At 44.7% G+C, this 25,723-nt stretch overlaps 1 protein-coding gene across 1 annotated transcript in view; it reads right to left on the bottom strand.

Moving 5' to 3' along the window:
- The window catches only part of LOC132405908 (uncharacterized), a 213,147-nt gene that overhangs the window by 17,640 nt on the left and 169,784 nt on the right, over positions 1-25,723 (bottom strand). Inside the window, exons 39-47 of the mRNA XM_059990886.1 lie at positions 22,280-22,420; positions 18,873-19,004; positions 16,706-16,791; positions 13,954-14,037; positions 11,239-11,413; positions 9,364-9,483; positions 5,267-5,454; positions 2,095-2,289; positions 472-707 (exon numbers count right to left, since the gene is read on the bottom strand). Coding sequence (XP_059846869.1) covers positions 472-707; positions 2,095-2,289; positions 5,267-5,454; positions 9,364-9,483; positions 11,239-11,413; positions 13,954-14,037; positions 16,706-16,791; positions 18,873-19,004; positions 22,280-22,420 — 1,357 coding nt within the window. The remainder of the gene's footprint in view (positions 1-471; positions 708-2,094; positions 2,290-5,266; positions 5,455-9,363; positions 9,484-11,238; positions 11,414-13,953; positions 14,038-16,705; positions 16,792-18,872; positions 19,005-22,279; positions 22,421-25,723) is intronic.

Raw genomic sequence — 25,723 nt, 5'->3', positions numbered from 1 at the left:
CTCTCAGTGGAACAGTAGCTGAGATCAGTTGGGACAGGATCTGTCAGCGGTTGAAGTCAATCCCTCCCCAGTCCCTGGCATCATCGTAGAAAATACCCACAATAACCCTCACAAGTCTTTTCCTTTTTACAAGTTTCACGGCAGCTTCCCACAGCTCTCCATGCAATCAACACATGGGGAATATTTACTACAAAATTATCAAGGTTTCAGATGAAGGATTTTGGGTGAATTGTCTGCTTTGTTCTCAGAGATGGTACACTTGTTATGGTGGGTGGAGAAAGCATCAAAGGGGAATTGATGGCCATGTGTGGGAGGATAATACAGGGATGGAGGGAGATAAGGAGAGGGGCAATGGGTGTGATGGGCGAAGTCTGCAGGAAGCTAGCAGAGACCTGATGGGCCAAATGGCCTGTTTTGGCATTGTAGTCAGTTGCATCACTCTATCACATTTCCTTATCATTTAATACTCACTCGGTCTCTGTTCCATAGCCTCCAGGGTTTACTGCCGCTGAGATAATGACGATCACAGCAGGAACAGCATAAGCAGAAACGTACAGTTGTCTTTGTTTGATGTTATGTGTGCGAGTGTAATTGGTGACTGTCAGGTGTCTGGACATGATGAAAAGCTGCAAGCTGTCCAAGAACATCCAGACGAAGACGGCAAGGAAGAGGTAATGGAGACACCCGGCAATCAGGGCGCACACAACCTAAAGAAAGAGGCAATACAGTGGATAGTGAGCAGCTTGGGGCAAAAGCAGAGGGCAGGCAGAGACAGGGACGCAGGCAGGAACATGCAGAGACACACAGACGGTTATAGACAAGTGGAAAGAAACAGAGAGAGATAACCACAGCTAAAGATATTCACACGGTCACAGTGAAAAACACAGAGTCAGAAATGGACTGACATTGGAACTGGAACACAGAGCGAAACACAACGTTTTCCAGCTCCCCCTTATGTCTTCTCTTCTCCTCCCCTGCCTATTATCTCCTCCGGTTCCCATCCTTCCCTTTCTCTCCTGCTCCATGATACTATCAGATCAGATTCCTTTCCCTTCAGCCCTTTAACTTTTTCACCTATCACCTCCCAGCTGCTGCATTCGTACCCACCCCCACCACCCACACTCCTTCCCCGTCACCTCATCTCACATATAACCTGCCAGCTTGTATTCCTTCCCCCTCCTCTCCCTCTGATTCTGACTTCTGCCACCTTCCTTTCCAATCCTGATGAAGGGTCTCAGCCTGAAATCTCAACTGTTTATTCCCTCCATAGATGCTGGCTGACCCGCTGAGTTTCTCCAGTGTTTTGTGTGTGTAACTCAGAGATACTAACACAGAGGCACTGAAATAAACCAGTACACCAACACATGTACACAATGGAAGAGATAATGTGCAAACATATAAAGAACATGGTGGTGATACACACCAAAGATTTATTAATGAGTAGTAATTCAGTGATACAATTAGAATAATACACAAAGGTGATGGAGGAACTCCAAGGGTCAGTAGGTATCTATGAAGGGACATGGACATTAGATGTTTCACATTGCCTGACCTCCTCTGTTCCTCCTGCTCCTTTGTGATTTGCTCCAGGTTTCCAGTGTTTACAAACTCTTGTGAGTCCATAAACTTAGAAGAACTTTGGTACTTTTTACAAAATATCTTGTTGCAGCTCCAGATCTGCAAAGTGTGCTGATGTCACTCATTCTCCAGTGACCGGGAAACTCAGTGACACGGTTAATCCACTGCACCCCAGGGTGAATGTGAATGGGGAGGTTTGGAGTGTCCCATGAGGTCATTGGGCAGGAGGGCAGAGGGAGGGAAAGGGCAACGTTCTGAGGTGACAGGACCATGAGGAAGGGGTGGGTCTCCAATGCTCGGAGGCTTTGGCCGCCATTGAAATGAGGATCTGATTAAAGGGATGGCACGCTGGTCATGATGGGCCAATGGAAGGAGAGGACACCAGAGGAGAGTGGTGGGAGAGCAGGGGCTGAGATCCCAGCACTCCCACGTTAAGTCTTGCTTTTCTGCAGAATATGACTAACCGCACATTCAGGAGCTATCTGAGAATTAGAGGTGGTAATTTGTATTTCTTACCGGCTGTTTAATCCGTATTCCGATCAGAAAGATGAACTGTGCCAGGAAGAGGGTGATACTCAGGTGCTTGTGGAGATTGGTGTTAGCATTCTGGATGGATTTGCAGTTGACAAATATGGCGATGGAGGCAGCGAGGCAGAGCAGGGAGATGATGAGGCCGATGTAGGTGATCACCTCCAAGTGCCTGTCGTCAATCTGCAAGCACAAAGTGGGGAACCACGCTCAGGAATCGGCTGTGATAGCGTCTCCAGGGACAGCATTAGACAGAGTTACTGCAAGTTCACACTCATGGGATGTCCAGCCCCTGCAGTCCTGTGTCAGTGATTCTGTTCCACACATGGCTCCTCCATCTTCTCTTTATACAACCCATCAATACACCCCTCCACCACTTATCACTAGATCCTGACAATCTAGGATCTCCGATTCTGATCCCATAATCTCTAAGCTTAAAGCAAAATTCGCTTTATTTGTCATATGTAAACATCAAAACATATTGTGAAATGTGTTATTTTATGTTGATAACCAACCCAGACCGAGGATCGTGCTGGGAGCAGCTGACAAATACTGCCACTCTTCCAGCACTAATATAGCATGTCCACAACTCACTAACCCGAACCCAAATGTATGTCATCGGAACGTGGGAGGGAATCAGGGCACCTCGAGGCAACTCTCGCGGTCACGGTGAGAAAGTACAAACCCCTTAGAGGCAGCGGTGGGAATCAAACCACAATTGGTGATCACTGGTGGTACAAAGCGATTGTGCTCACCACTACGCTACCGTGTTGCCCACATCTAATACCGTACTGTATCCCTAGCACAACTAATAAAGGCAGGAATGCTACAGTGCCACCCATAACTAATACCGTACCATAACCTTGGCACGTCTAACAAAGGTAGGAGCAGTAATTGTTCTGCTGGAGGAACTCAGCGGGTCGAGCAGCATCTGTGGTCCTTGAATTATCTGTAATAAGGGTGGGAATTACAGCATGAATGGTGAGGACCTGGTGTGTGGAGGAACAGTGTGTACGAGTCAATGAATTCCTGAAGGTGGAAATAAAGGTCACTAAGGCAGTAAAGAAAGCATCGATTACTTGCCAGCATTAGTCATGGAATAAACTATAAATACTGTACAGGCAGGAAATGCAAAACTTTAAGCAACATTGTCTAGACAACAGCTAGGGTACCGCTGAGTGATTTGCTACACTTGTTCTCTGTAACTGTGGCTATGGAATTTCCTGAGAAATGGTGACAAGCCTCCTACCAACATTTGGCGGTTATCCTGTCTCCCTCCGCACTCTGGGAAAGTGTCATGAAAATTATCAGTGGAGAGGGTGAAGAGGTGATTCACGAAGCCCTGGCTCACCGAACCTATCCTCATAAGACATGCTTTCCAATCTGATAAATTCCCCCTAAATCTTCCACATCATTCCTATAGTGAGGCAAATCTAACCCACAGTTATATTGAGTTGGAATATTTCTTTGTGGTTCATGAACTCAGCCTCTTCCCCACATCTGACTAAAGAAGGCCACCACACCATATGCCTTCGGAACCATCCTTTTGACTTGCATGGATCAGTGTTTTGTTTTCCTTGCAGCAGAGGATGCTGACAGAGCACAGAATGAATAGATACTGGGAAAATTCAGCAGAAGAGTCGAACTGCAGATGGCAGAGATTGAGCAGACGGGGTAAGGAATTTGAAGGGATTTGTGGAAGGATTGTTTTCACCCATTGGGACACACTGCCTTGAGGGGGTGGCAGAGGCAGGTGCATCACCACATCCAGCGATATCTAGACGAGGATTTGTATCACCAGAATATAGAAAGCTACAGAACAAATTTTAATGAAGGTGACCCTCGATGATCAGCATGGAGAATGTGGGCTGAAGGGTCTGTTTCTCTGTTTGTGTCTCTCTGACTCTGACTCTGACTCTCTTCATTCACCCCTTTTCATCTGACTACAGATTTTTCTATTGAATGATTTCTTACCTCAGTCTGAACTGGAGCCATTAAAACAGCAAAGCTTGTCAGATGGTTACACTGACAGATTACATGGGTCTGATTGGAATGGATCCGTTCACAACCATCAGATAACCAGACACTTCTCTCTTTGGTATTACTCCAATAGACACATTTTGGCTCTTCACCATCTTCCTTTTCCTGTAATTCTGTTTCCCGTAAATCCTTTTCCAATAATTTCGGACAAATTATTTTAACAATTATTGAAAGCATTCTAATAACAGGTTAAATATTCATACATCCCAAAGTAGTACAAAGGCCAAAGTTGTTAGGTACACCCCAATCCCATAGATACAGCAAACAAAATGATCTCCTGTAGGTGGGAAACAAGTCACAGAACTGCATTTAACACAAAAGAGGGAATATCATTCTAACCAATCCCATGACACTGTTCCATCAAACAGCCACGGGACAGGAGACACTGATTAGAAACAGAGCGAAGCTCCATGTACATTGTCCCATGACCTCGACTTGGGGAGGGGGAGACAAGGTAAATGGAAAATGTAACTCCCAGAATATCCCATCAAAATTGTAAAGTGCAGGTAATACAATTAGAAAAGATTACCTTTATTTACCACATGAACTCCAAACCTTTGAAACATACAGTGAAACAAGTGCATCATTTGTATCAAAACCCAACACAGTCTTTGATAAAACCCATGTGGTCACAAAGAGAAAGAACAAGCTACTTATAGATACTGGCAGGAATTGAACCCCTGTCTTATTGCTGGCACTGTAAAGTGTTATGTCAACCACTCTGCTACTGTGCAAACTTGATGGCTGAATGGGTAATTACAGTAATGCAGTAATGGGTATTTTCCTTTCATTGAAGTGGTGGTTGTACTTTGTAACCAGTTACTCAATGACCTGAGAAATGACAACAGGGGACTCCTCCTTTGATGTGTCTCACCACCAGTCTCTAAACATTCCCCCATCTCTCTCAGGTGAGGGATCTCCACTTCCTCTATCAGGCCCCATTGTACTGTCCCTGAGTAATGGTGACTGGAACGGTCACCATAAACTGACCTGAAATGGCCCAAACCCAGTTTCCATGGAAATGTTATACCTAAACCCAGGACCTGCACCTGTTCAGACTCCCATTTTTAGCAGGAAGTTCATTTTTAATTGAGGAACATCACAGATTGTATCTACAAACCTGGTTGAGTTTCAGAGTCAAATTGAACTTTTCCTTCCGATTAGAGCTGATGGCCTTGTTGCTGATGGTGGCGGCTATCACCTTGGAGTTTAATGACACATTGTTCTGAGATGGACGGCCGCCTTTAACCTCTTGGTTCAGCAGGGATTCCAAGTCTTTGAATACAATTAAGGAAAAGGCCTGAAACTCTGTGGAGATAATAGATCAGCCTTTGGTGAATGTGGAGAGACATCACTGAAACACTCCAGCAGCTGGATATAAAGGCAGGTCAACACAAAGCATGTCCATTGCAGTAGTGCTTTGTAAGTCTTTCAAGTATTAAAATCAGCTGTTAATGGGGATGGACATGGCGACCATCATGTGGGTTGCCCTATCGTGGAAAGTTAATTTGTGTTGATTAAGCTACACTCTTCTGGGTAAATGGGAGTCTATCACATTCCTGACCGGTGTCTTGTGGATGGTTCAAAATCTGGAGGTCCACAGAAAATGATGCATTTCTGGGAAAGATAAGACCATAAGACAAAGGTGCAGAATTAGGCCAATTTGTTGTATAGTCAAGATAGTTATGGGAGTCAGACCTTTTTCCATTCTGCCAAATGCAAAAATGCCATTCCCTATTCCCAGTTCCTCCGACTCCGCCACATCTGCTCCCAGAATGAGGCTTTCCATTCCAGGACTTCTCAAACGCCCTCTTTCTTTCAGGATCTTGGTTTCCCTTCTGGTGTCATCAAAGATGCCCTCACACGCATCTCCTCCACTTCTCACACTTCAGCCCTTAACCCATCCTCCCGTCACCACAACAGGGACAGGGTTCCCCTTGTCCTCACCTACCACCCCACCAGCCTCCGGATCCAACATATTATCCTCCGCAACTTCCGCCAACTTCAACAGGACCCCACCACCAAGCACATCTTTCCCTCCCTACCCCTCTCAGCTTTTTGCAGGGATCGTTCCCTCTGCAACTACATGGTCCACACGTCCCTCCCCACAGAACTCCCACCTGGCACTTATTCCTGCAAGCGCAAATGCTACACCTGTACAAACACCTCCCCCCTTACCACCATTCCAGGCCCCAGACAGTCCTTCCAGGTGAGGCAACACTTCACCTGCGAGTCTGCTGGAGTCGTCTATTGCATCTGGTGCTCCCGGTTCGGTCTCTTCTACATCGGCGAGACCCGACATAGATTGGGGGACCACTTCGTTGAGCACCTACACTCCATCTGTCACAATAGACAGGACCTCCCGGTTGCCACCCACTTCAACTCTGCCTCTCATTCCCATCTAAATATGTCCATACATGGCGTCCTCTACTGCCATGATGAGGCCAGGTTGGAGGAGCAACCCCTCATCTATCGTCTGGGTGGACTCCAGCCTGGTGGTATGAACATTGAATTCTCCAATTTCTGGGAATTCCCTCCCCCTCCATCTATCCCAGGTCCCTCTCTGCCTCTCTCCCCTTTCAGCTTTCTGCTTCTTTATCTCTACAGTTCTTTCATGCATATCTGTTCCCCCCTTTATCTTTCCTCTGATTGGTTTTCCTCCTGGTGCCTCTAGGCCCTACCCCCTCCCCTATCTCTATTACTGAGCTTCGGCCCTCTCTTTCCCCCATTCCTGATGAAGGGTCTTGGCCCGAAACGTTGGCTACTCTTTTCTCACGGATGCTGCCTGACCTGCTGAGTTCTTCCAGCATTGTGTACATATTCTTTCATCCACAGCATCTGCACTTATATTTTTGTGGTTTTTTTCCTTGCAAAAGGCTTCTAGTTCTGAGATTCTTGGGCCATTTTGCATACACTGTTCTTTTGACATCTATCCACAGATTTTCGATGATGTTTAGGTCGGGGGAGTGTGATGGTTATGACAAAACCTTCAGCTTGTGCCTCTTGAGGTAGTCCATTGTGGATTTTGAGGTGTGTTTAGGATCATTATGCGGTTGTAGAAGCCATCCTCTTTTTACAGACGGTGTGATGTTTGCTTCCAGAATTTGCTGGTTTTTAATTGAATTCATTCTTCCCTCTACCAGTGAAATCCTCCCCATGCCACTGGCTGCAACACAAGCCCAAAGCATGAGCGATCCACCCCCATGTTTAACAGTTTGGAGAGGTGTTCTTTTCATGAAATTCTGCATCCTTTTTTCTCCAAACATACCTTTGTTCATTGCGGCCAAAAAGTTCTACTTTAAATTCATCAGTCCACAGGACTTATTTCCAAAATGCATTAGGCTTGTTTAGATGTTCCTTTGCAAACTTCTGACACTGAATTTTGTGGTGAGGACACAGGGAAGGTTTTCTTCTGATGACTCTTCCATGAAGGTCATATTTGTACAGATGTCACTGCTCAGTAATACAGTGCACCACCACTCCAGATTCTGCTAAATCTTCCTGAAGGTCTTTTGCAGTCAAACAGTGGTTTTGATTTGCCTTTTTAGCAATTCTCCGAGCAGTTCTCTCAGAAAGTTTTCTTGATCTTCCAGACCTCAACTTGAGCTCCACTGTTCCTGTTAACTACCATTTCTTAATTACATTACTAATTGAGAAAACAGCTACCTGAAAACTCTTTGCTATCTTTTTATAGCCTTCTCCTGCTTTGCGGCCATCATTTATTTTAATTTTCAGAGTGCTAGGCTGCTGCTTAGAGGAGCCCATGGCTGCTGAATGTTGGGACAAGGTTTGAGGAGTCAGGGTTTTTATAAAGCTTTGAAATTTGCCTCATCTGACCTTTCCTAATGATGACTGTGAACATCCCTAACAAGCTAATTAAGGTCTGAGACCTAGGTAAAAGTTATCTGAGAGCTCAAATCTCTTGAGGTGCTCAAACTTTTGCATGGACCTCTTTTCCTTTTTTCCACTCCAAAAATTAATACAAAATAAAGATAATACACTAATCTTGCTTAAAATGTTGAAAATTAACTTTATGCCTTTAGGAGATCAGTTCATCTTCTACTCACTTAACTATTCACAGTAAGAGATTTTGACCGGGGTGCCCAAACTTTTGTATTCCACTGTATCTCACTCCTGTACACCTCTTCATCTTCATTTGAAATTCTGTCAACAAGAGTTGTGTTGTCAGCAAATTTATAGATAAAATTTGAGCTGTTCCTAGCCACACAGTCATGGTTGTAGAGCGAGTAGAACAGTGAGTGAGCACGCATCCCTGAGATGCACCAGTCTTGATTATCAGCAAGGAGGAGGTTATTTCTGATCTGCACTGACTGTGGTCTCCCAATGAGGAAGTCAAGGATCCAGTTGCAGAGAGAGGTACAAAAGCCCAGGGTTTTGAGACTGTTGATCAGAATTAAGGGTCTGATTGTGTTGAATGCTGAGCTGAGATCAACAGCAGCCTGACGTAAGTGTTGCTGTTATTTAGGTGATCCAAGGCCGATTGAAGAGCCAGTGAGATTGCATCCTATTGTCTGTGGCAAATTAATTTGACAGATTCTCCCCCCTCTGGCGAAATAAATTCCTCCTAATCTCCATTCTGAAGGGTTGTCCTTCTATTCTGAGGCTGTGCTCTGTGTGCAAGACTCTCCCACAACAGAAAGCATCCTCTCCACATTCACACTTTCCAGGCCTTTGAATATTCGATATGTTTCAGTGAGATTTCTCAGTCTTCTAAATTTCAGTGAATACAGGCCCAAGGCTATGAAACCACCTCATATGTTAACCCTTTCATTCCCACATTCATTTTATTGAATCTCATGTTGACCTACTCCATGATCAGATGAGCAGATATCTTGAATTTAGCAACTACCTGTCAGTCTGCATACTGATTTGCCTTAGATTAATACAGAGTTTTATACCATAAATTTGATCGTAATGTTGATTACACATGGATTAAATCAATGGCCAAGCACTGCTCATTCTAAACTACGTTTGATTTCTACTCAAGGCAGAATTGTCTTCACCAAGGTTTACACAATAAGATCAAACACAGCAGCATATTTTGATGTAGCGGAACACAGACTGATCCCACAGAATAATAGTTCAGTCAACAACCTGGACAAGGTAGAACATCCCCTGTGAATGAGTCTGTAAATCACTGGCCAAACTCATTCTTATACCGTGTACACAAGCATGGGAAAGAGACAGAAAACTTACCAGTGTTATTTTCTCCAGCAGTGCTTTTCCAGTTCATCTCAAAGGAATTATTCTGAGTTTCCAATTTCACCAGTTGGTCTCCACTCACATTGTTCCTTTCAGGCACCTTGACCTTAAGAACTATGAAGAAAGTTAAAATAAGGTGAAGCATTCAGAGGCAAAAGGGATGTTCTCATTTTTTTTCCTCCCTCTCTCCCTCTCTACCTCTACCTGTATGAACAATACTTCTCTGCAAGGTCTTGTTCAGGCTTTCTGAGAATCCCATCTGATGGATACAATTTGGGCTTTCTTAGGCTGAGTTAGCTTATTGTAGTAAGAAAGCAATTAGACTCAAGTTCCCACAGAACTGAGAGAAAATACTCATGCATGTTCTTCACCCTCTGGGGGCACTGTTCAAAAGCAGGTAAAATGATAAATTCTGGCTCAAATATGTTAGTTCACCAGGTCTAATATCTTACCAGCACTTCTTATCCTTGGCACAGACAGTGATCTTGACTCCTTACCAGAGGTAGTGAGGATTCCCGCTCCTATATCACGAGCACAGAACCTACACTGATGTTTCATGATTTTAGTCTTTTTCTCAACTTCAAAACATCCGTCTAGATGTTATTTTTGAAGTATGGTGGAACCTCTATAAAGGAGAATTGAACTACTTTGTATTTAGTTACCATGCTTAGAGGGAGTGAGGAGAAGATAGAGCAGGAAGATGCAGTCGATGAGGAACATCAGATCCATTGACACACCAGAGAATGTGGCATTGTTCTTCTTTAGCAGTGAAGGGTGAGACATAATTTGATAAAAATCTTCAGAATTGGCAATGGTTTGGGCAGAGTTAATGAAGAGAATGGTCTTCCATTGAAGAAGGGTGGAGAACCAAAAACCAGAGATTTAAAGGTGATTATTGTTGAACCAGGGGTGCCAGGAGAGACACCCTTTCCACACTGTGAGTGGTCTCAGAACCCACTGCATGGATGGGAAGTGGAACTGTTTCATCATGAGCTTTCAAATGGGAGAACACATGGAGTGTTGGAGAGAAAATAATTATAGGGCTATCGAGAAACAGGGGATGAGCAGACTGTAATGTCCCTGGTTTCAATGGGTAGAATGGCCTTCTGCACAACGTTACTATGATACTACACTGTGGGGGAATACTTTGGAGTAGTTTGTTTGCAGACAGTGAGGTCACAAGTAAATTAAATAGCCCATTATATAATGTGAATGGGGGTTTGTGGATAATCTTGTCTGGGACCTTTGGTAGAATTCTCCTGGTCTTCTATGATATAGTGTCCTGTATTCTCACCAACTGAGCAAATGACAGAATGTCCCATCCAAAATGAGGCACCTTTGACAGGGTGGCACCCCATCAGTTCTGCACTGGATGGCAGCCTAGACATTGTGAGCAACAGGCAGCAGTGAGGGTGAGGGTAACGTGTGCAACACATGAGAGCGGACACTCACAATCAGCGATGTGGCATGTTTCAGCACAGTCTTCCAAAGCAAATCAGAAATAAAAGCTGGAAATGTTGGTAAATTCAGCAGGTCAGGCAGAAACATTAGAATGAAAAATGGTTAACCTCTTCAGCATGAAACATTAACTATTAACCTTTCCAGAAATGCAGCCTGAACTACTGACTGCTTCAAGCATTTTTCTTTCTTCCACATTTCCTGTAGCTTGGTTGATTTTTAAGCGTTAGAAATATTAAACAAAGGTTTCTATCAAGAGCCAACATGTAATCATTTTCAAAACCAGCTAATTATTGAGAAAGTAATCACCACATTTACTTTCCTTAACTTGAAACTAGTTTCACAGACCCAATAACTAGCATTCAGGACCTTTACCCCAGTGGTCAATGTTTTCAGTGTCCAATACTTTACCAAAAGAGTTTGTTTCTATGGTCTCTGCCTTTGAACCGGGTAGTTTCAGAGCAATCGCCATTGCCATGTTCTCCAAGAGGTCCACTGTGGCCGTTGCCACCTCCAGCCTTTGAGTGGTCTGCATGCTATCCAGCCGCGAACTATTAAGAACTTTGTTTACAAATGCTGTCATATCCTAGAGATGAAAATGAACACCTCATCAATTGAGAACCAAAATACTACAGATGTTGAATATCTGGGAAAAAATGGAACATGCTGGTTTTCTAATGAAGGATCATTGAGCAAGAACATTAATCCTGTTTCCCTCTCCACAAATGCTGGCTGACCTGCAGAGTCCAGCAATTTCCATTTGCTCTTCCCCCAGTTCTGTGGAAGGGTGATTGACACAAAATGTCTGGTTTCTCTTTCCATCGATACTGCCAGACTGGCTGAGTTTTTCCAGCATTTTTTTACTTTACTAGGGGCTAGCGGTGGAAAGAGTGAGAAGCTTCATGCCCCTGAGTGTCGACATCTTAGAGATTCTATTCTGGGCCCAACACATTAATGTGATCATTAAGGCACATTGGCAGATATACTTCATCATGAGTTTGAGAGATTTGCTATGACACCAAACCTTCCAGCAGTTTTATGCAATGAATTCTGCCAGATTCCAGTACTGCGTGGAATTGAGGCTCTAAAAACAGGATTGAACGAGACTGAAAAGGGTTGTCCACTCTGCCAGACCTATCATGGTACAACCCTCCCCACCACTGAGGACATCTTCAAAAGGTAGGGCCTCAAGAATGCAGCATCCATCACTCAGGACCATCACCACCAGGACAAGCTCTCTTCTCATAACTACCATCAAGGAGGTAGAGAAGCCTCAAGATGCATACTCAACATTTCAGGAACAGCTTCTTTCACCACCATCAGATTTCTGAATGGTCTGTGACCCTCATTATTCCACTTTTGCACTATTTGTTTTTAATAATTTAAAAGTTCAAAGTACATTTAATATCAAAGTACATATATACCAAATACAACCTTAAAATTAATTTCTTTACAGGTAGCCACAAAACAAAGAAACCCAACACAGCCCATTAAAAATGAAGACCGTCAAATTATTATAATAATTAGTTATGTTTTGTACTGTACAACTGCTTAAAACAACAGATTTCACGACATGTCAGTGATTCTGTGATTCTCAACACTGAACTGACTCCACAACCAAGAGAACCTCTTTCAAGGACCCTACTACTCAGTATTATTTATTTACATTTTTCATTATTTACATAATTTATTCTCTTTAACATGTTGGGAATTTGTCACACTTTGGTATTTGTAGTTCTTAATAACTTCTATTGTATTTCTTTATTTTCCAGTGAATGTTTTCAAGGAAATGAATCGCAGTGTTGTATATGGTGATGTATATGTTCTTTGATAATAAACTTACCTTGAAAATTGGCAGTTCTATTAGTTTTCCATAACTGTTTATTTTCTTGGGGCTATTGAAAGTTCCCTTCTTTATGGAAAGATTTGCATCCCTTCCTGTTTTTATTCCTACTGCACTAATTGTTGAATCTTTCTCCACCTACATTCTTTTTCACTCCCATTTCTATTACAACTCCCCTTTCCTCTCCCTTTACTTCACATCTTTGATTTCCTCTTTTTCTCCATCGTCTTCTGTTCCCTTGCTCCCACTTTCTCAACCCTTTCTCTTTTTCTACCTGTTTTGGACTCCCTTTGCCTCCTCCATCATTCTTTGGTAACTATCCCAGTACAGTCACTGTGTGGGCAAGAGCAATGTTGTGTTGTGAATTTCCTATGAATCAAAGAGAAATGTGCTATAAGAACATTCCACCATTCTGTAAAACCCATGTAACCTAACTCCATCTGGTGATCTTCCCCCATCCCGTTACTACCCCCAGTTAACAAAACCCATCCCTCGCGGGTCTAGAATCCACCTTTGACCCAACATTGATGGGTCACTGAGGAGTGTTCTGAGTTTCCACCACCATCTGGGTGTACAAGTCTTTTCAAGTTTCACTCCTGAAAGGCATAGCTCTAACTTTCAGATTCTGCCTACCAGTTCTGTACCTCCCAACACCCTCCCTACCCCCTCCACACTCCATACTCCCTCTCTTCACATCTACTCCTCTCCAGCTCTGTTTTCCATAATACATAGATCATAGCACAGTACAGCACAGGAACAGGCCATTCAGCCCACAATATCTGTGCTGAACATGATGCCAAATTGAAACCATTTCTCTTCTGTATCCACATGATCTATACCGCTCCATTCCCTGAAATGTCACGTGTTTATTGAATAGTGTCTTAAACACCACTATTCCCACCATTACCTCTGACAGCCTGTTCCTGACATCCAACACTGTGTAAAAACCTGTCCCACACATCTGTTTTAAACTTCCCCACTCTCACCTTAAATGCATGTCCTACAGTATTTGGTGTTTCTACCCTGGAAGAAAGTATCTGTTCAACTTCCTTCCCAACTTTCTTCCAAATACATCTTGTCCATTGTTACTGATGTTTCTGGATAAGTTAAAAGACCTTTACATATCCTCTGTGCTCTCTACTCCAAGGAAACCAACTTTAACAATCATTCCTCAGTCAAAATCCTCCTGACTATATCCTTGTAAATATTCTCTTTTCTCTCTTCACCTCAGGAACACACCACTTTTACCCCAGGATAAAACTGTTGGGCTTCTAATTCCTTACCTTGGTATCGTTTGTCCCACTGAAATTCTGACAGACTTTATCATGGTAGCAATCAGCTAACTTCAGCATATCTGCAGAGTTTAACTGGGCAGAGGAAGAAGACAACAGTTAAATATAATGCAACAACCGAACAGAGAAATAATCAAGAGTAACAAGCAATCCGAAAAATAAGTCTGAAAATGAAACCTCAAAAACTCCTTGGCTTCACAGGTGAATCTAACACAGCTTCTGATGGCAACTCTTACTAGAGGTCACGGGGTCAATAAAAGACACTTCTGTGCAAGGAAAAGCAGAAAGGAACGGCCTAAAATATCCTTTACAAGGACCATCAGAACTGTAGTACAGATCTTGGCCAAACAATCTGCAGGCATGGACCAACGATCAGCTGATCAAGTTGAAATTCAGTCATAAATTCAGATATCATGGAAACAGGCCCTTCAGCCCACCGAGTGGATGCTGACCCTCAAACTCCCATTGATGCTAATGTTAAACTCATTCCTTTATATTTTCTTTACATTATGATAGAGACATTTAAGAGGCTCTTAGACAAGAACAGGAACGTGCAGAGAATCAGGGATATGGACATTGTGCAGGCAGAACGGATTAGTTTAGTTTGGTGCTTAATAAGTTCAGCACAACATTGCAGGGTGAAGGGCCTGTTGCTCTGCCATACTGTTCCACTTTCCAGATCCAACAATATTCCCTACATGCTACCCTTCAACAACACACTAGGGGCAAGTTATAGCTGGTAATTAATGTACCAAATTGCACATCTTTGGGATGTGGGAGAAAACTGGAGCTCCTGGGAGAGTCCACAGGGTCACAGAGCAATTGTGCCAACTCCACACAGACAGTGCTGGAGATCTGAATTGAATCCAGGACCCGAGGTGTATAAGGCAGCAACTATATCAGCTGCTGCGCTGTGCTGTCTCACTGTTCCAAGCTTACACTGGTGTCACTTCCCCACCGTTCCTAAACTACAGTGACGACTGCATTGGTGCTGCTTCCTGGACCCATGACAAGCTTTACCTCCAACTTCCAACCTGCCTTCAAATTTACCTGGTCCATTTCTGACACTTTCCTCCCCTTTCTTGATCTCGCTGCCCTTATCTCTGGAGACAGTTTATCCACTGATGTCCATTACAAACCTTTGACTCTCATAGCTACCTTGCCCATAACTCTTCCCACCCCGTTACTTTTAAAAATGCCATCCCCTTCTCTCAATTCCTCAGTCCACCGCATCTGCTCTCAGGATGAGGCTTTTCATTCCAGAATGAAACAGATATCCTCCTTTTTCAAAGAAAGGGTCTTCCCTTCCTCCACTATCAATTTGTCCCTCAACCACATGTCTGTCTTCACCTCATCCTTCCGCCATCCCACTGAGGATAGGGCTCCTTATGTCCTTAACTACCACCCCACCAGCCTCTGCATCCAGCACATAATTCTCAGTAAATTCTGCCAACTCCAATGGGGTTACACCATCAAGCACATCTTTCCCTTCCCCCCCCCCCACTTTCTGCTCTCCGTGGGGGTCACTCCTTATGTGACTCCCTTGTCCATTTGTCTGTCCCTCCCCACTGATCTCACTCCTGGTACTTATCCTTCCAAGCGGAACAAGTGCCACACCTGCCCCTACACCTCCTCCCTCACTACCATCCAGGGCCCCAAACAGTCCTTCCAGGTGAGGCGACACTTCACCCGTGAGCCGGCTGGGGTCATCTACTGTATCTGGTGCTTCCAGTGTGGCCTCATGTATATCAGAGGGACCCGATGTAGATTGGGAGTCTGCTTCGCCAAGCATCTATGCTCCGTCTGCCAGTAAAAGAGGGATCTCCCAGCTGCTGCTTTCCACTTTAATTCCACTTCCCGTTCCCAATCCGACATGTCCATCCATGGCCTCCTCTACTGACATGATGAGGCCACAACAGGTTGAAGTTTAAATTCCATCTGGGTAGCATCCAACATTGATTTCTTAAACTTCAGGTAATGACCCCCCCCCCCTCCACTCCACCTTCTCCATTTCCCATTCTGATTTCCCTCTCTCATCTTTTCTCCTTGCCTGGCCATCACCTCTCTCCAGTGCTCCTTCTCTTTTCTTTCTTCCATGGCCTTCTATCCTCTCCTATTACATTCCCCCTTCTCCAGGCCGGTATCTCTTTCATCAATGAACTTCCCAACTCTTTAATTCACCTCTCCACTTCAGCTTGGGTTTTTCGTTCCCCACCCCCCACTCTCTTACTCTAACCCCTCATCTTTTTTTCTCCAGTCCTGCTGAATGGTTTTGGCCCGAAACGTCAACTGTACTCTTTTCCATAGATACTGCCTGACCTGCTGAGTTCCTCCAGCATTTTGTGTGAGTTGTTTGGATTTCTAGCATCTGCAGATCTTTTTCTTGTTTGTGATCAGAATATAAAGGAATGAGTCTTGGATTAGTACAAGTCAAGCTGAGCAACGGATGGTTGCCAAGCAACCAACATCCACATCTAGAGAGTAACCTGAGCACTCTCAACTTGCTCTAATGCAAAATCAGCAAGCTGGAATTACACAGAATATTCTCACAAAGAGTAAGGAACAGTGTTTAATCTGGTGGGTGAAGAGAAGACATTGATGTAGAAGAGGGTGAAGGGCAGACAAAGGAAGAGTGAAACATCTAGTGAGGACTGCAAACAATGGAAAACATTCCAACTTATCTACATTCGGGGATAATGGATGTTAAGTTTGCGCCTTGGAGAAATGGAGTGAGTTCTCATACCTGCTGGGCGTTTGCTGAATAATCCAAGTTGCACTGCGACGGCATAGAGTTCTGCTTCTCAGAGACAGGACAGGAAAGTGGATCCACTGGAATGAAGATGGCATTTTAGAGATCAGTGCGTCTACCTGCCGACTCTACCCCCACCTTCCTGCTGTTCACCGATCAGGCAGGGAAGCGCTGACCTCTGTAACCAAGCTGGTATACTCCCACAACGAGCAGCATCAGACTCGGACACACAGGACTGTGACTCGACGCCACATCTTCCTGACCCCAAGAACAACTGTGGATGCCTCGCCCAATCCCACACCCTCTGGAACCCAAAGGAACCGATACCATGGTTGGCATTGTACTCGTAATGTTGGCACAAGCAACACTAATGTGGAAATGTTGGTATGGGCCTCATTGCTGGTTTAGAAGGGTCAATTTGTAAACATCTCCACAGCCATGAAACCAGTTAAATGTGTAAGTGATCAGCCCTCTCAGGTTGGAGGAACAACACCTCATATTCTATCTGCTTAGCCTCCAACCTGACAGCATAAACACTGAATTCTCAAACTCCCAGTAATTTCTCACCCTCCCTTTTCCATTCCCCACTCTGGCTCTCCTCTTATTCCTTCTCTTCTCCTCATGACCCTCATGTGGAGGAAAGGGCTTGAAGACTAGTGGTTGGCCGTACCATGGGGAGAGGATGAGAAAAAAATAGAATGAGTCTGTCTTACAATAGATCATATCATCAATGAGGAACCGATTATATAGGTGCTAATTGTCTGAGAGGTAATGTGATTATTTGGTACCCTGAGTAATGAGGAACCGATTGTATAGGTACAAACATTGTATAAATTGTGGAAACAGTGTCTGCAGACCGGCTGACCTTGTGTAATTAGATTTACCGTATAAATTTGAATTGTAACCTCATGTTGATGGAGACATGCCCATGAATTCACGATTTAAGGCGGTAACTAGCTTCGAGCCTACTTGCTCTATGATCAGTACTAAATTCTCTAACAGAGTCTGGCAACGAGGATGGGACATGGGATCCCAATGAACCCATCGGAGAAGCTTTCTTATCATCAACACCAGACCAGCTTACCCACCTATGAGACTTGCTTGAAAGATAGAGGTCAGACCGGGGTAGGGACCGGAGCTGCCCCAAACCGGCCGGTGATCATCTCTGAGTTCAGACTCAGAACAAGACAGGCTTTGGAAGAAGAGTCCTGACAGCTCTGATTAAAGACGGTATTAAAACAGAGGCAATTAAAGGATGGTGTTAAAACGAAGGCAACTGAGACCTTGAGATTAGAACCTGGATCCATTGGCCAATGGAAAAGAAATTATATGGAGAATACGATTGTATGTCTTTGAGTGTATGCCTCTGTTTGTCTTAAGTGTTTACGTCCTTTGTAGAGAACAGTTAACAGGCAGGTAAAATGGATAACAGGAACGGCAAGCCTCAGAAAGGGATTCGGAAAAAGAATTCTGGATCAACACCAGAAGCCAGGACTCAGCCTGTTGATCCCTTAACGATAGCACTCACGAACAGGAACACCTGATAGAAGATAGGAAAAAAAATAGGATTGACCCAGCCTCACTCATTACTGTTCTCTACACACTCAACAGAGACCGAGCCTCAGCCTCCACTCCCACTAACCCCTACTTAACCCTTCTGTCTCTAACACATATTGCACTGACCCAGCATCCACTACCCCACTGTCCCTACACTTTCCACACTGACCCAGCCTCATTCCCCACTGTCCCGACACACCCACACTGACCCAGCCTCATTCCCCACTGTCCTCGACACACCCACACTGACCCAGCATCATTCACCACTGTCCCCGACACACTCCACACTAACCCACCCCCAGCCTCACTCCTCACATTCCACTACACACCCCAAAATGTCTCCTTGACAGTCAATGATACTCAGAAACTTGTAGAGACACAAGATGTTCTGCAGATTCTGGAAATCCAGAGCAACACACCTACAACTCAGCAGATTTGTCAGAGACTGCGTAGGGAAAATTGGAGTTGAGATTTCAAAGTTTAAAACTCATTAACACTTTGAAACACAGTTTCTTTTTCTTTGCATGAATTCTCCCTGACATGTGTAGTGTTTCGAACATTGCTTGTTCTGATTCTCAGCTCTCAGTAATCATTCTATTTTCACCTGTACAGGCCAGCTGAGTGTCTCCCTGCTTCTGCTGATATCCAGCTTTGCAGACGCAGTAAAAAGACCCAGCAGAGTTACGACAGGTCATGTTCACTCCACACGCATTTTTATCCTGGCATTCATCCACATCTGTTGTAGAGAGGAAGCGAGGTACAAATATTACCAACACAGATGTAGTCATAGAGTCACAGAGGACTACAGCACAGAAACAGGCCCTGCTGCCCATCTAGTCTGTGCTGAACTGTTATTCTGTCAGCCCCATTTACCTGCACCCAGAACATAGCCCTCCATACCCCTCGCATCTATGTATTTATTCAAATTTCTGTTAAATGTTGAAATTAAACCCGTTTCCAATACTTCCACTGGCAGCTCGTTCCACTCTCACTCCACCCTCTGAGTGAAGATGATGATAATGATGACTGGAAAGTGAATGGTGTGTGGAGTCCCACAGGAACATCACTCAGATCTTTGTTCCTCATACTCTACATCACAGATTATTAACCATTTCCTTCACGGATTCCCCTGGATCTAGCATCAGGGAGGCACAGTGCTGCATCTACTACAGATGCTGCTCCACAGACCTCAGCACCCCGGGTCCAAATGGAATTCAAATTCCTCCACAGCAGCTGCAACTGAGGAAATGATTTGTCATTGGGACATCTCTCACTAAAATGAACACGTGTCTTAAAAAGTCATCCATAATATCCTCCTGGAATGACCCCCTGGGTTTGGAAATAGGTGTCTGATGTTCGAGGCCTGGTGTTTGGTGAATGCTGTCCCCTGGAATCGATGCTGACAATTGAGGTCTGATGGTCCAATCAGAAGTCCAGAAGTCAAGGCCCATTGGCTGGAGCCAGATCTGCAGATCTCCATGAGTCCACTCAGGAGGAAGAAACCTGGTGTCTGTAGGCCCAAGTCCGGTCTGCTCGAGGCCTGTCCTGGGGTTAAAGGACTGTGTATGTGCGTCGGTGGGAGGGAGGAACTGGGCTTGTTTTTGCTGTTGTTGCTTTGTTACTTCTTGTGTTCTGTGTTGTTCTTCTGAGCATTGTGGGCTTGCTATGTTGGCACTGGAATGTGTGGTGACACTCGTGGGCTGCCCCTAACACAACCTCGGGTATGCTGGTTGTTAGCACAAATGACACATTTCACTCTCGGTTTTATCTACAATCGAGAATCTCAACACCTGAATCTCGGGGATGGATACATGGTGAGCTTGCTAAGTCTAGCCCGACCCACCTTTGGAACTCACAAAGCAGAGGAAAGCTGCTGCAAAGGGTTTCCTTACTGAGGATAGGACTGGTATTTTCTGTTACAATTGTGAAGAAGGTGGACATTCCAAACGAGATTGTGAGTGACAGGAAAATCTTTGAAAAGTAAACCAGTGGGTAAAACAGAAAAAGATGGGAAACAACAGGGGGACCCAGTAGAGGGACAGACTGACATCCTGGAGCAAACACATTCCAGTCAGTGTATTAACAGCAATACTAAGATGCAAAACATTATTCCTGAAGGCTTAGTGGGGCCAAGTTCTGATGTCTCCAGACAGACTGAAGGTATTTATGCTCGAGTCAGACTTGACATGGGTTCTCTAGTTATTTAACTCTACAGATCCTTTTCACCAGGGATTTGACTCATTTACTGTTGGCTCCGATCAGTGCCCTTGAGGTTTGGGGGCTTAGAGCTGACGACTACCCTCATGATGGTTTTTTGTCATTGACACTGATGTATTCAGGAGCAGATATTGCGGTAGCTGAGACTACTGATACACTTGTGTTGGTTTGCCCAGATCCAGTTGTCAAAGGTAAAACTGACATTCTTGTGGAAACAAACACTTCCATTGTGAGAAAGCTCACGGGAGCATGGAAAGAGAGAAAGGGAGAGAACTTTCTGAGAACTTCGTCTATTCTCCCTGTATTCAGAGCTGCTTTCAAGAATGTGCAAGTTTCTCCTGTACAGGATGATGAGAATAAAAGAGGAACTGTGTGGTGTACTCAGTCTAAACCAGTCACTTTACCTTCTACTGGACGAGTTCGAGTGACTGGAACATCCAGATTTTCAGGAATGCCCAGTACCCCAACCACTTTTGTGGATGCTCCTGACGATCAGGAAGAAAAGCCACTCTTGTCTGCAGGAGTGCTGGTGAGACCTGAACTGCAGAAATCTTTGGCTGTCTATTCTAACAGGAGAACAGTGATTGTCAGCAACACCTCAGGAGGAGATGCTACCCTCAGATGTGGCATGCAGAATGCATATCTTTTTTCTGTGTTGGCAGTTTCTCGTTTCCCAATATAGAAAAAGGAAGAGAAACTGAGTCCTCTATTGAGAAAGTTGACATTGAAGTCAGTCAAATTTGATGACTCACCAATACCAGAGGAATGGAAAAAAAGAATAACTGATAAGATGTTGGAACACAAAAAACACAAATCAATTCAGTGATTTGCTTGGGAAAGGCCTTCAGAGCCGAGGCAGGAAGACGGGTATTAAGGCAAAGGTTACCTTAGTTGATTTGAATCAGGGAACCAATAGCTTTCCACCTGCTGGATGCCGAGATGGTTGCTAGCCTGCTCTCCTGGTCATTGGATCTGGAAGCTGCCTGTCAACACCTGCAGATCCCACTGGAGGAATCAGCATTAGCCCCACCTTTTTTGGTGATGTGATGAGTGAGAATGCTAAAGCTGTGCCATGGAGAACATTCTGACTCATTGCATCTCCATCTGGTTTTGAGGGGTCACCACACAGGATGAGAAAAACCTGCAGAGTTGTAAATATAGCCTACACCACTATGGGTAATCGCCTTCCCACTATCAAGGACATCTTCAAAACGCAACGCTTAAAAAAGGTGGCATATATCACTAAGGACCCCCACCATCCAAGTCCTGCACTCATTACATTAATATCATCAGGGAGAAGGAACGAGAGTTTGAAGATATACACTCAATGTTTTAGGTAGAGCTTCTTCGCCTGCGACACAAGATTTCTGAATGGACAATGAACCCATGAAAACTATCGCACCATTATTGCTCTCTTTTCTCAGTACTTATTTAATTGTTTAATATATATTTCTTATCATAAGTTATTGTATATTTTATGGATTGCAGTGTACTGCTGCTCATGACATATGGCCCATCTCATCCATGCCAACCACAATGAGCAATTTCCATTTACTCGTGAGTCCATTTTGCCTTCCCATTTGAACTAATGATCAGATTTATCAAAGCAAACAATAGAAAAAACAATGATAACTTTCCTACCTCCCTGCAACAACTCCTCTGTGTAACTTACAGAGGACAGTGCCCATTACATTCTTTGTTCGTTGTGGGACTCTGCAGGAAAATTATGCAGGACTGATATCCACAATCAGTTGGGGTTTATTCTCCATTTTTATGTTGATACCAAGTCCTTACCTTCACAAACTTTCTTTGTCATGAGGTTGGCGGTCGCAGGTAATGCCTGAAACCCTGTGTTGCAGTTGCACTGGTAGGATCCCATTACGTTGATACAAGTTGCATGTTCGTGACAAGGTGAGGACTTGCATTCATCGATATCTGTGTGAACAGGGAAAATCTCTCTCAATAGTAAACATGGATTGCTCCCTTTTATACCCGGGCTCTGTGTGTCGGGATGGAGTAACTCAGCACTGTGTTGTTTAATCCAGAGAAAACCTCCACTGGAACAAAGGATTGAGTGAGTATTCTTGGGAAGGGGCCTTATGGTTTGAGAAAGAACATCAGGTGAATGGAGTTAAGAAGCAGATGGAATTGACTCAAGGAACCAAATGGCCAGTCACCTGTTAGAAACTGGGATGCTTGCTACCCTGCTCTCCATTCTACGGGACTGTCAATAACAGTGTGGAAGGACAGCAGCAGCCCTGCCTTCTGTACCAGAGCTGCTTTTCACTGGACGGGAGCAGGGATGGAAAGAGGACTCTCAGTGCTCCATTCATCTTTAATATGACTGTGGCAAGACCAGGTTTAATCACATTTAAATTTCAGTTAATTGCCCACTCCCTCCCTGAATCTGCATTGGAAGTACAGCACTGGAAATACTCAGTGGGTCAAGAACTGTCTGTGGGTGAGAAATAGAATGCTGGGAGTAATCAGCACCATCCCTGTTTTCAGATCCCCAGCATGCTCGACTCTGCATCTTACATTTTTAATTTACTTTCTCTCTAACTGCAGGCATTCATCCATTACCTGGATGCATTGTGCCTCCTTTACAAACTCGGTCTCACCACTCTATCAGGGACACACTTTCGACCTCATTTTCTCACTTTTGCAGCTCCCCTCTCCACAGATGCTGTCTGATCCTCTGAGCTTCTCTCTCTCATTTCGGATCACCAGTTTCACAATTTGCAGTACTTAAGCCATAAGACAAAAGACTGCTTTTAACAGCCCATCGAGTCTACTCTACCATTCCATTATGGCTGAATTATTATCACTCTCAACCCCATTGCCCTGTAACCTTTGATGCACTTCCTAATATACCATCTATCAAATTGCACATTAAATACACCCAATAACTTGATCTCCACACCCATCTGAGGATAGCTCCTGGATCGTTCCCTGTTACACCTGGGCTCTCAGGGTCTGGATGGATAACTCACCTCCCTGTTACTTAAACAGAGAGCAGAACTTCGCTGGAACAAAGGACTGAGAGACGGTTCTTGGGGAGGGAACTTAAGAGAAGACAGACGAGGGGTAAGAGGGCCGGCATCCATGCTAGGCTAAAAGCTAACCCCACCAGGTCAGCAGTACCGTCCCTCCTGCTCTCAAATGTCCGCTCCATCGACAACAAGCTGGATGAGCTGCATCCGCTGAGAGAAACACGCAAGGAATTTAAAGTCTGCTGTGTGTATGTCTTAACGGAATCCTGGTTCAATGACAACATACTGGATGCGGCGATACAGCTAGAGGGAATGACAATGTTTCATGTGGACAGAGAGGCAGCTAGCTCCGGCAAGAGCCAAGGAGGAGGTCTGTGTGTTTATATAAACAAAGACTGGTGTGTGAACGCACAGTAGCTGCTAAACACTGCTCACCGCTGGCTGAATTTCTCATTGTGAAATGCCGGCCGTTCTATCACCATGGGAATTCACCATCGTGCTTGTGGCAGCTGTTTACGTAGCTCCCAGTGCTAGTGCTAAGGCTAATTCTAACGAGGCACTGGGAGGCCTACATGAAGCCATCAGTGAGCTACTGACTACACATCCTGACAGCTTTGTGGTGATTGCTGGGGACTTTAACCACACCAGCTTAAAGACTGTGTTCCCTAAATTCCTGTAATATGTGGATTTCAAAACCAGGGGAGACAACACACTGGACTTGGTTTATACAAACACACCACAGACATACAAAGCAGCCCCCTGCCCCCATCTTGGCCACTCTGACCACATATCTGTCATGTTAACACCAGCATATAAACCACTGCTTAAACGTGTGAGAGCAGAGAAAAGACAGATAAGGGTCTGGCCAAAAGGTGCAGCCTCAGCACTACAAGACTATTTTTTTACACACAGACTGGGACGTATTCAAAACAGCAGCCTCCTATGATGACCATATAGACATTGAGGAGTATGCGGAGGCAGTAATCAGCTACAGAGCCAAATGCACGGAGGATGTCACTGTGATGAAGACCTTCACCGCACGTGGTTATAAAAAGCCATGGATGACAACAGAGGTGCGTTCACTACTGAAGGCCTGTGACACAGCCTACAGATCGGGGGACAGGAGTGCGCTTCACTCAGCCAGGTCTGCGCTTTCACTAGGGATCAGGAAAGCAAAAAGGGCCTACGCGGGCAAAATACATGGGCACTTCTGTGACACAGGTGACACCAGATGGATGTGGCAGGGAATTAAAGTCTGACAGACTACAAGATTAGGCAGAAAACTGATGACAGTGATGCCTCTCTTCCTAACAGGCTTAACAAATTCTTTGCACGCTTCGAAGCATCAAACACTACAGCAAGGGGGAGAGCCAATCCCTTCTTACCATCTGACCAGCTGGCTCCAATCATTGATTCAGAGCAAACACAGAGGACCCTTGCCATGGTTGACCCACGAAAAGTGGGAGGTCCAGACAACATCCCTGGACGTGTGCTCAAGGAATGTGCTGATGTATTAGCAGATGTCCTGACAGACATTTTCAACATCTCCCTTAGTCAAGCCATTGTCTCCAGATGCTTCAAAACCTCCACAATCATCCCTGTAGCAAAGAAATCAGTTGTAGCCTGTCTGAATGATTACCGTCCCTTTGCCCTGGCCCCCTTAGTGATGAAATGTTTTGAACGGCTTGTCCAGCCTCATATCACAGCCAGCCTCCCCTCATCGCTGGATCCTCTACAGTTTGCTTATCGTCCAAATCGCTCTACAGAGGACGCAATATCCACCACACTGCACACAGTTCTCTCTCACTTGGACAACAAAGACACTCATGCCAGAATCCTGTACATTGATTTCAGTTCAGCGTTCAGTACCATCATCCTGCAGAGACGAGTGGAGAAATTGTCGCTGCTTGGCCTTAACACTGTCATGTGTCGCTGGATTCCGGATTTCTTGACAGAGAGACCACAGTCTGTCTGTGTTGGCAGGAACATCTCTGACTCCATCACACTGAGCACTGGATCCCCACAAGGCTGTGTGCTTAGCCCATTGCTGTTTACACTGCTAACACATGACTATGCAGCCAGATTCAAGGAGAACCTGATCATTAAGTTTGCTGATGATGCCACAGTGGTGGGGCTCATCAGCAAAAATGATGAAACAATGTACAGGGAGGAGATCAAACACCTAGAGCGCTGGTGCAGTGACAACTTGATGCTTAATGTCACCAAAACCAAGGAGATGATCGTC

Source organism: Hypanus sabinus, chromosome 16 (assembly GCF_030144855.1).
Source record: "Hypanus sabinus isolate sHypSab1 chromosome 16, sHypSab1.hap1, whole genome shotgun sequence".
NCBI classification, from domain to species: domain Eukaryota; kingdom Metazoa; phylum Chordata; class Chondrichthyes; order Myliobatiformes; family Dasyatidae; genus Hypanus; species Hypanus sabinus.
Note: the sequence above shows the minus strand (reverse complement) of the source record. Positions and strands in the feature narration are given on the sequence as shown.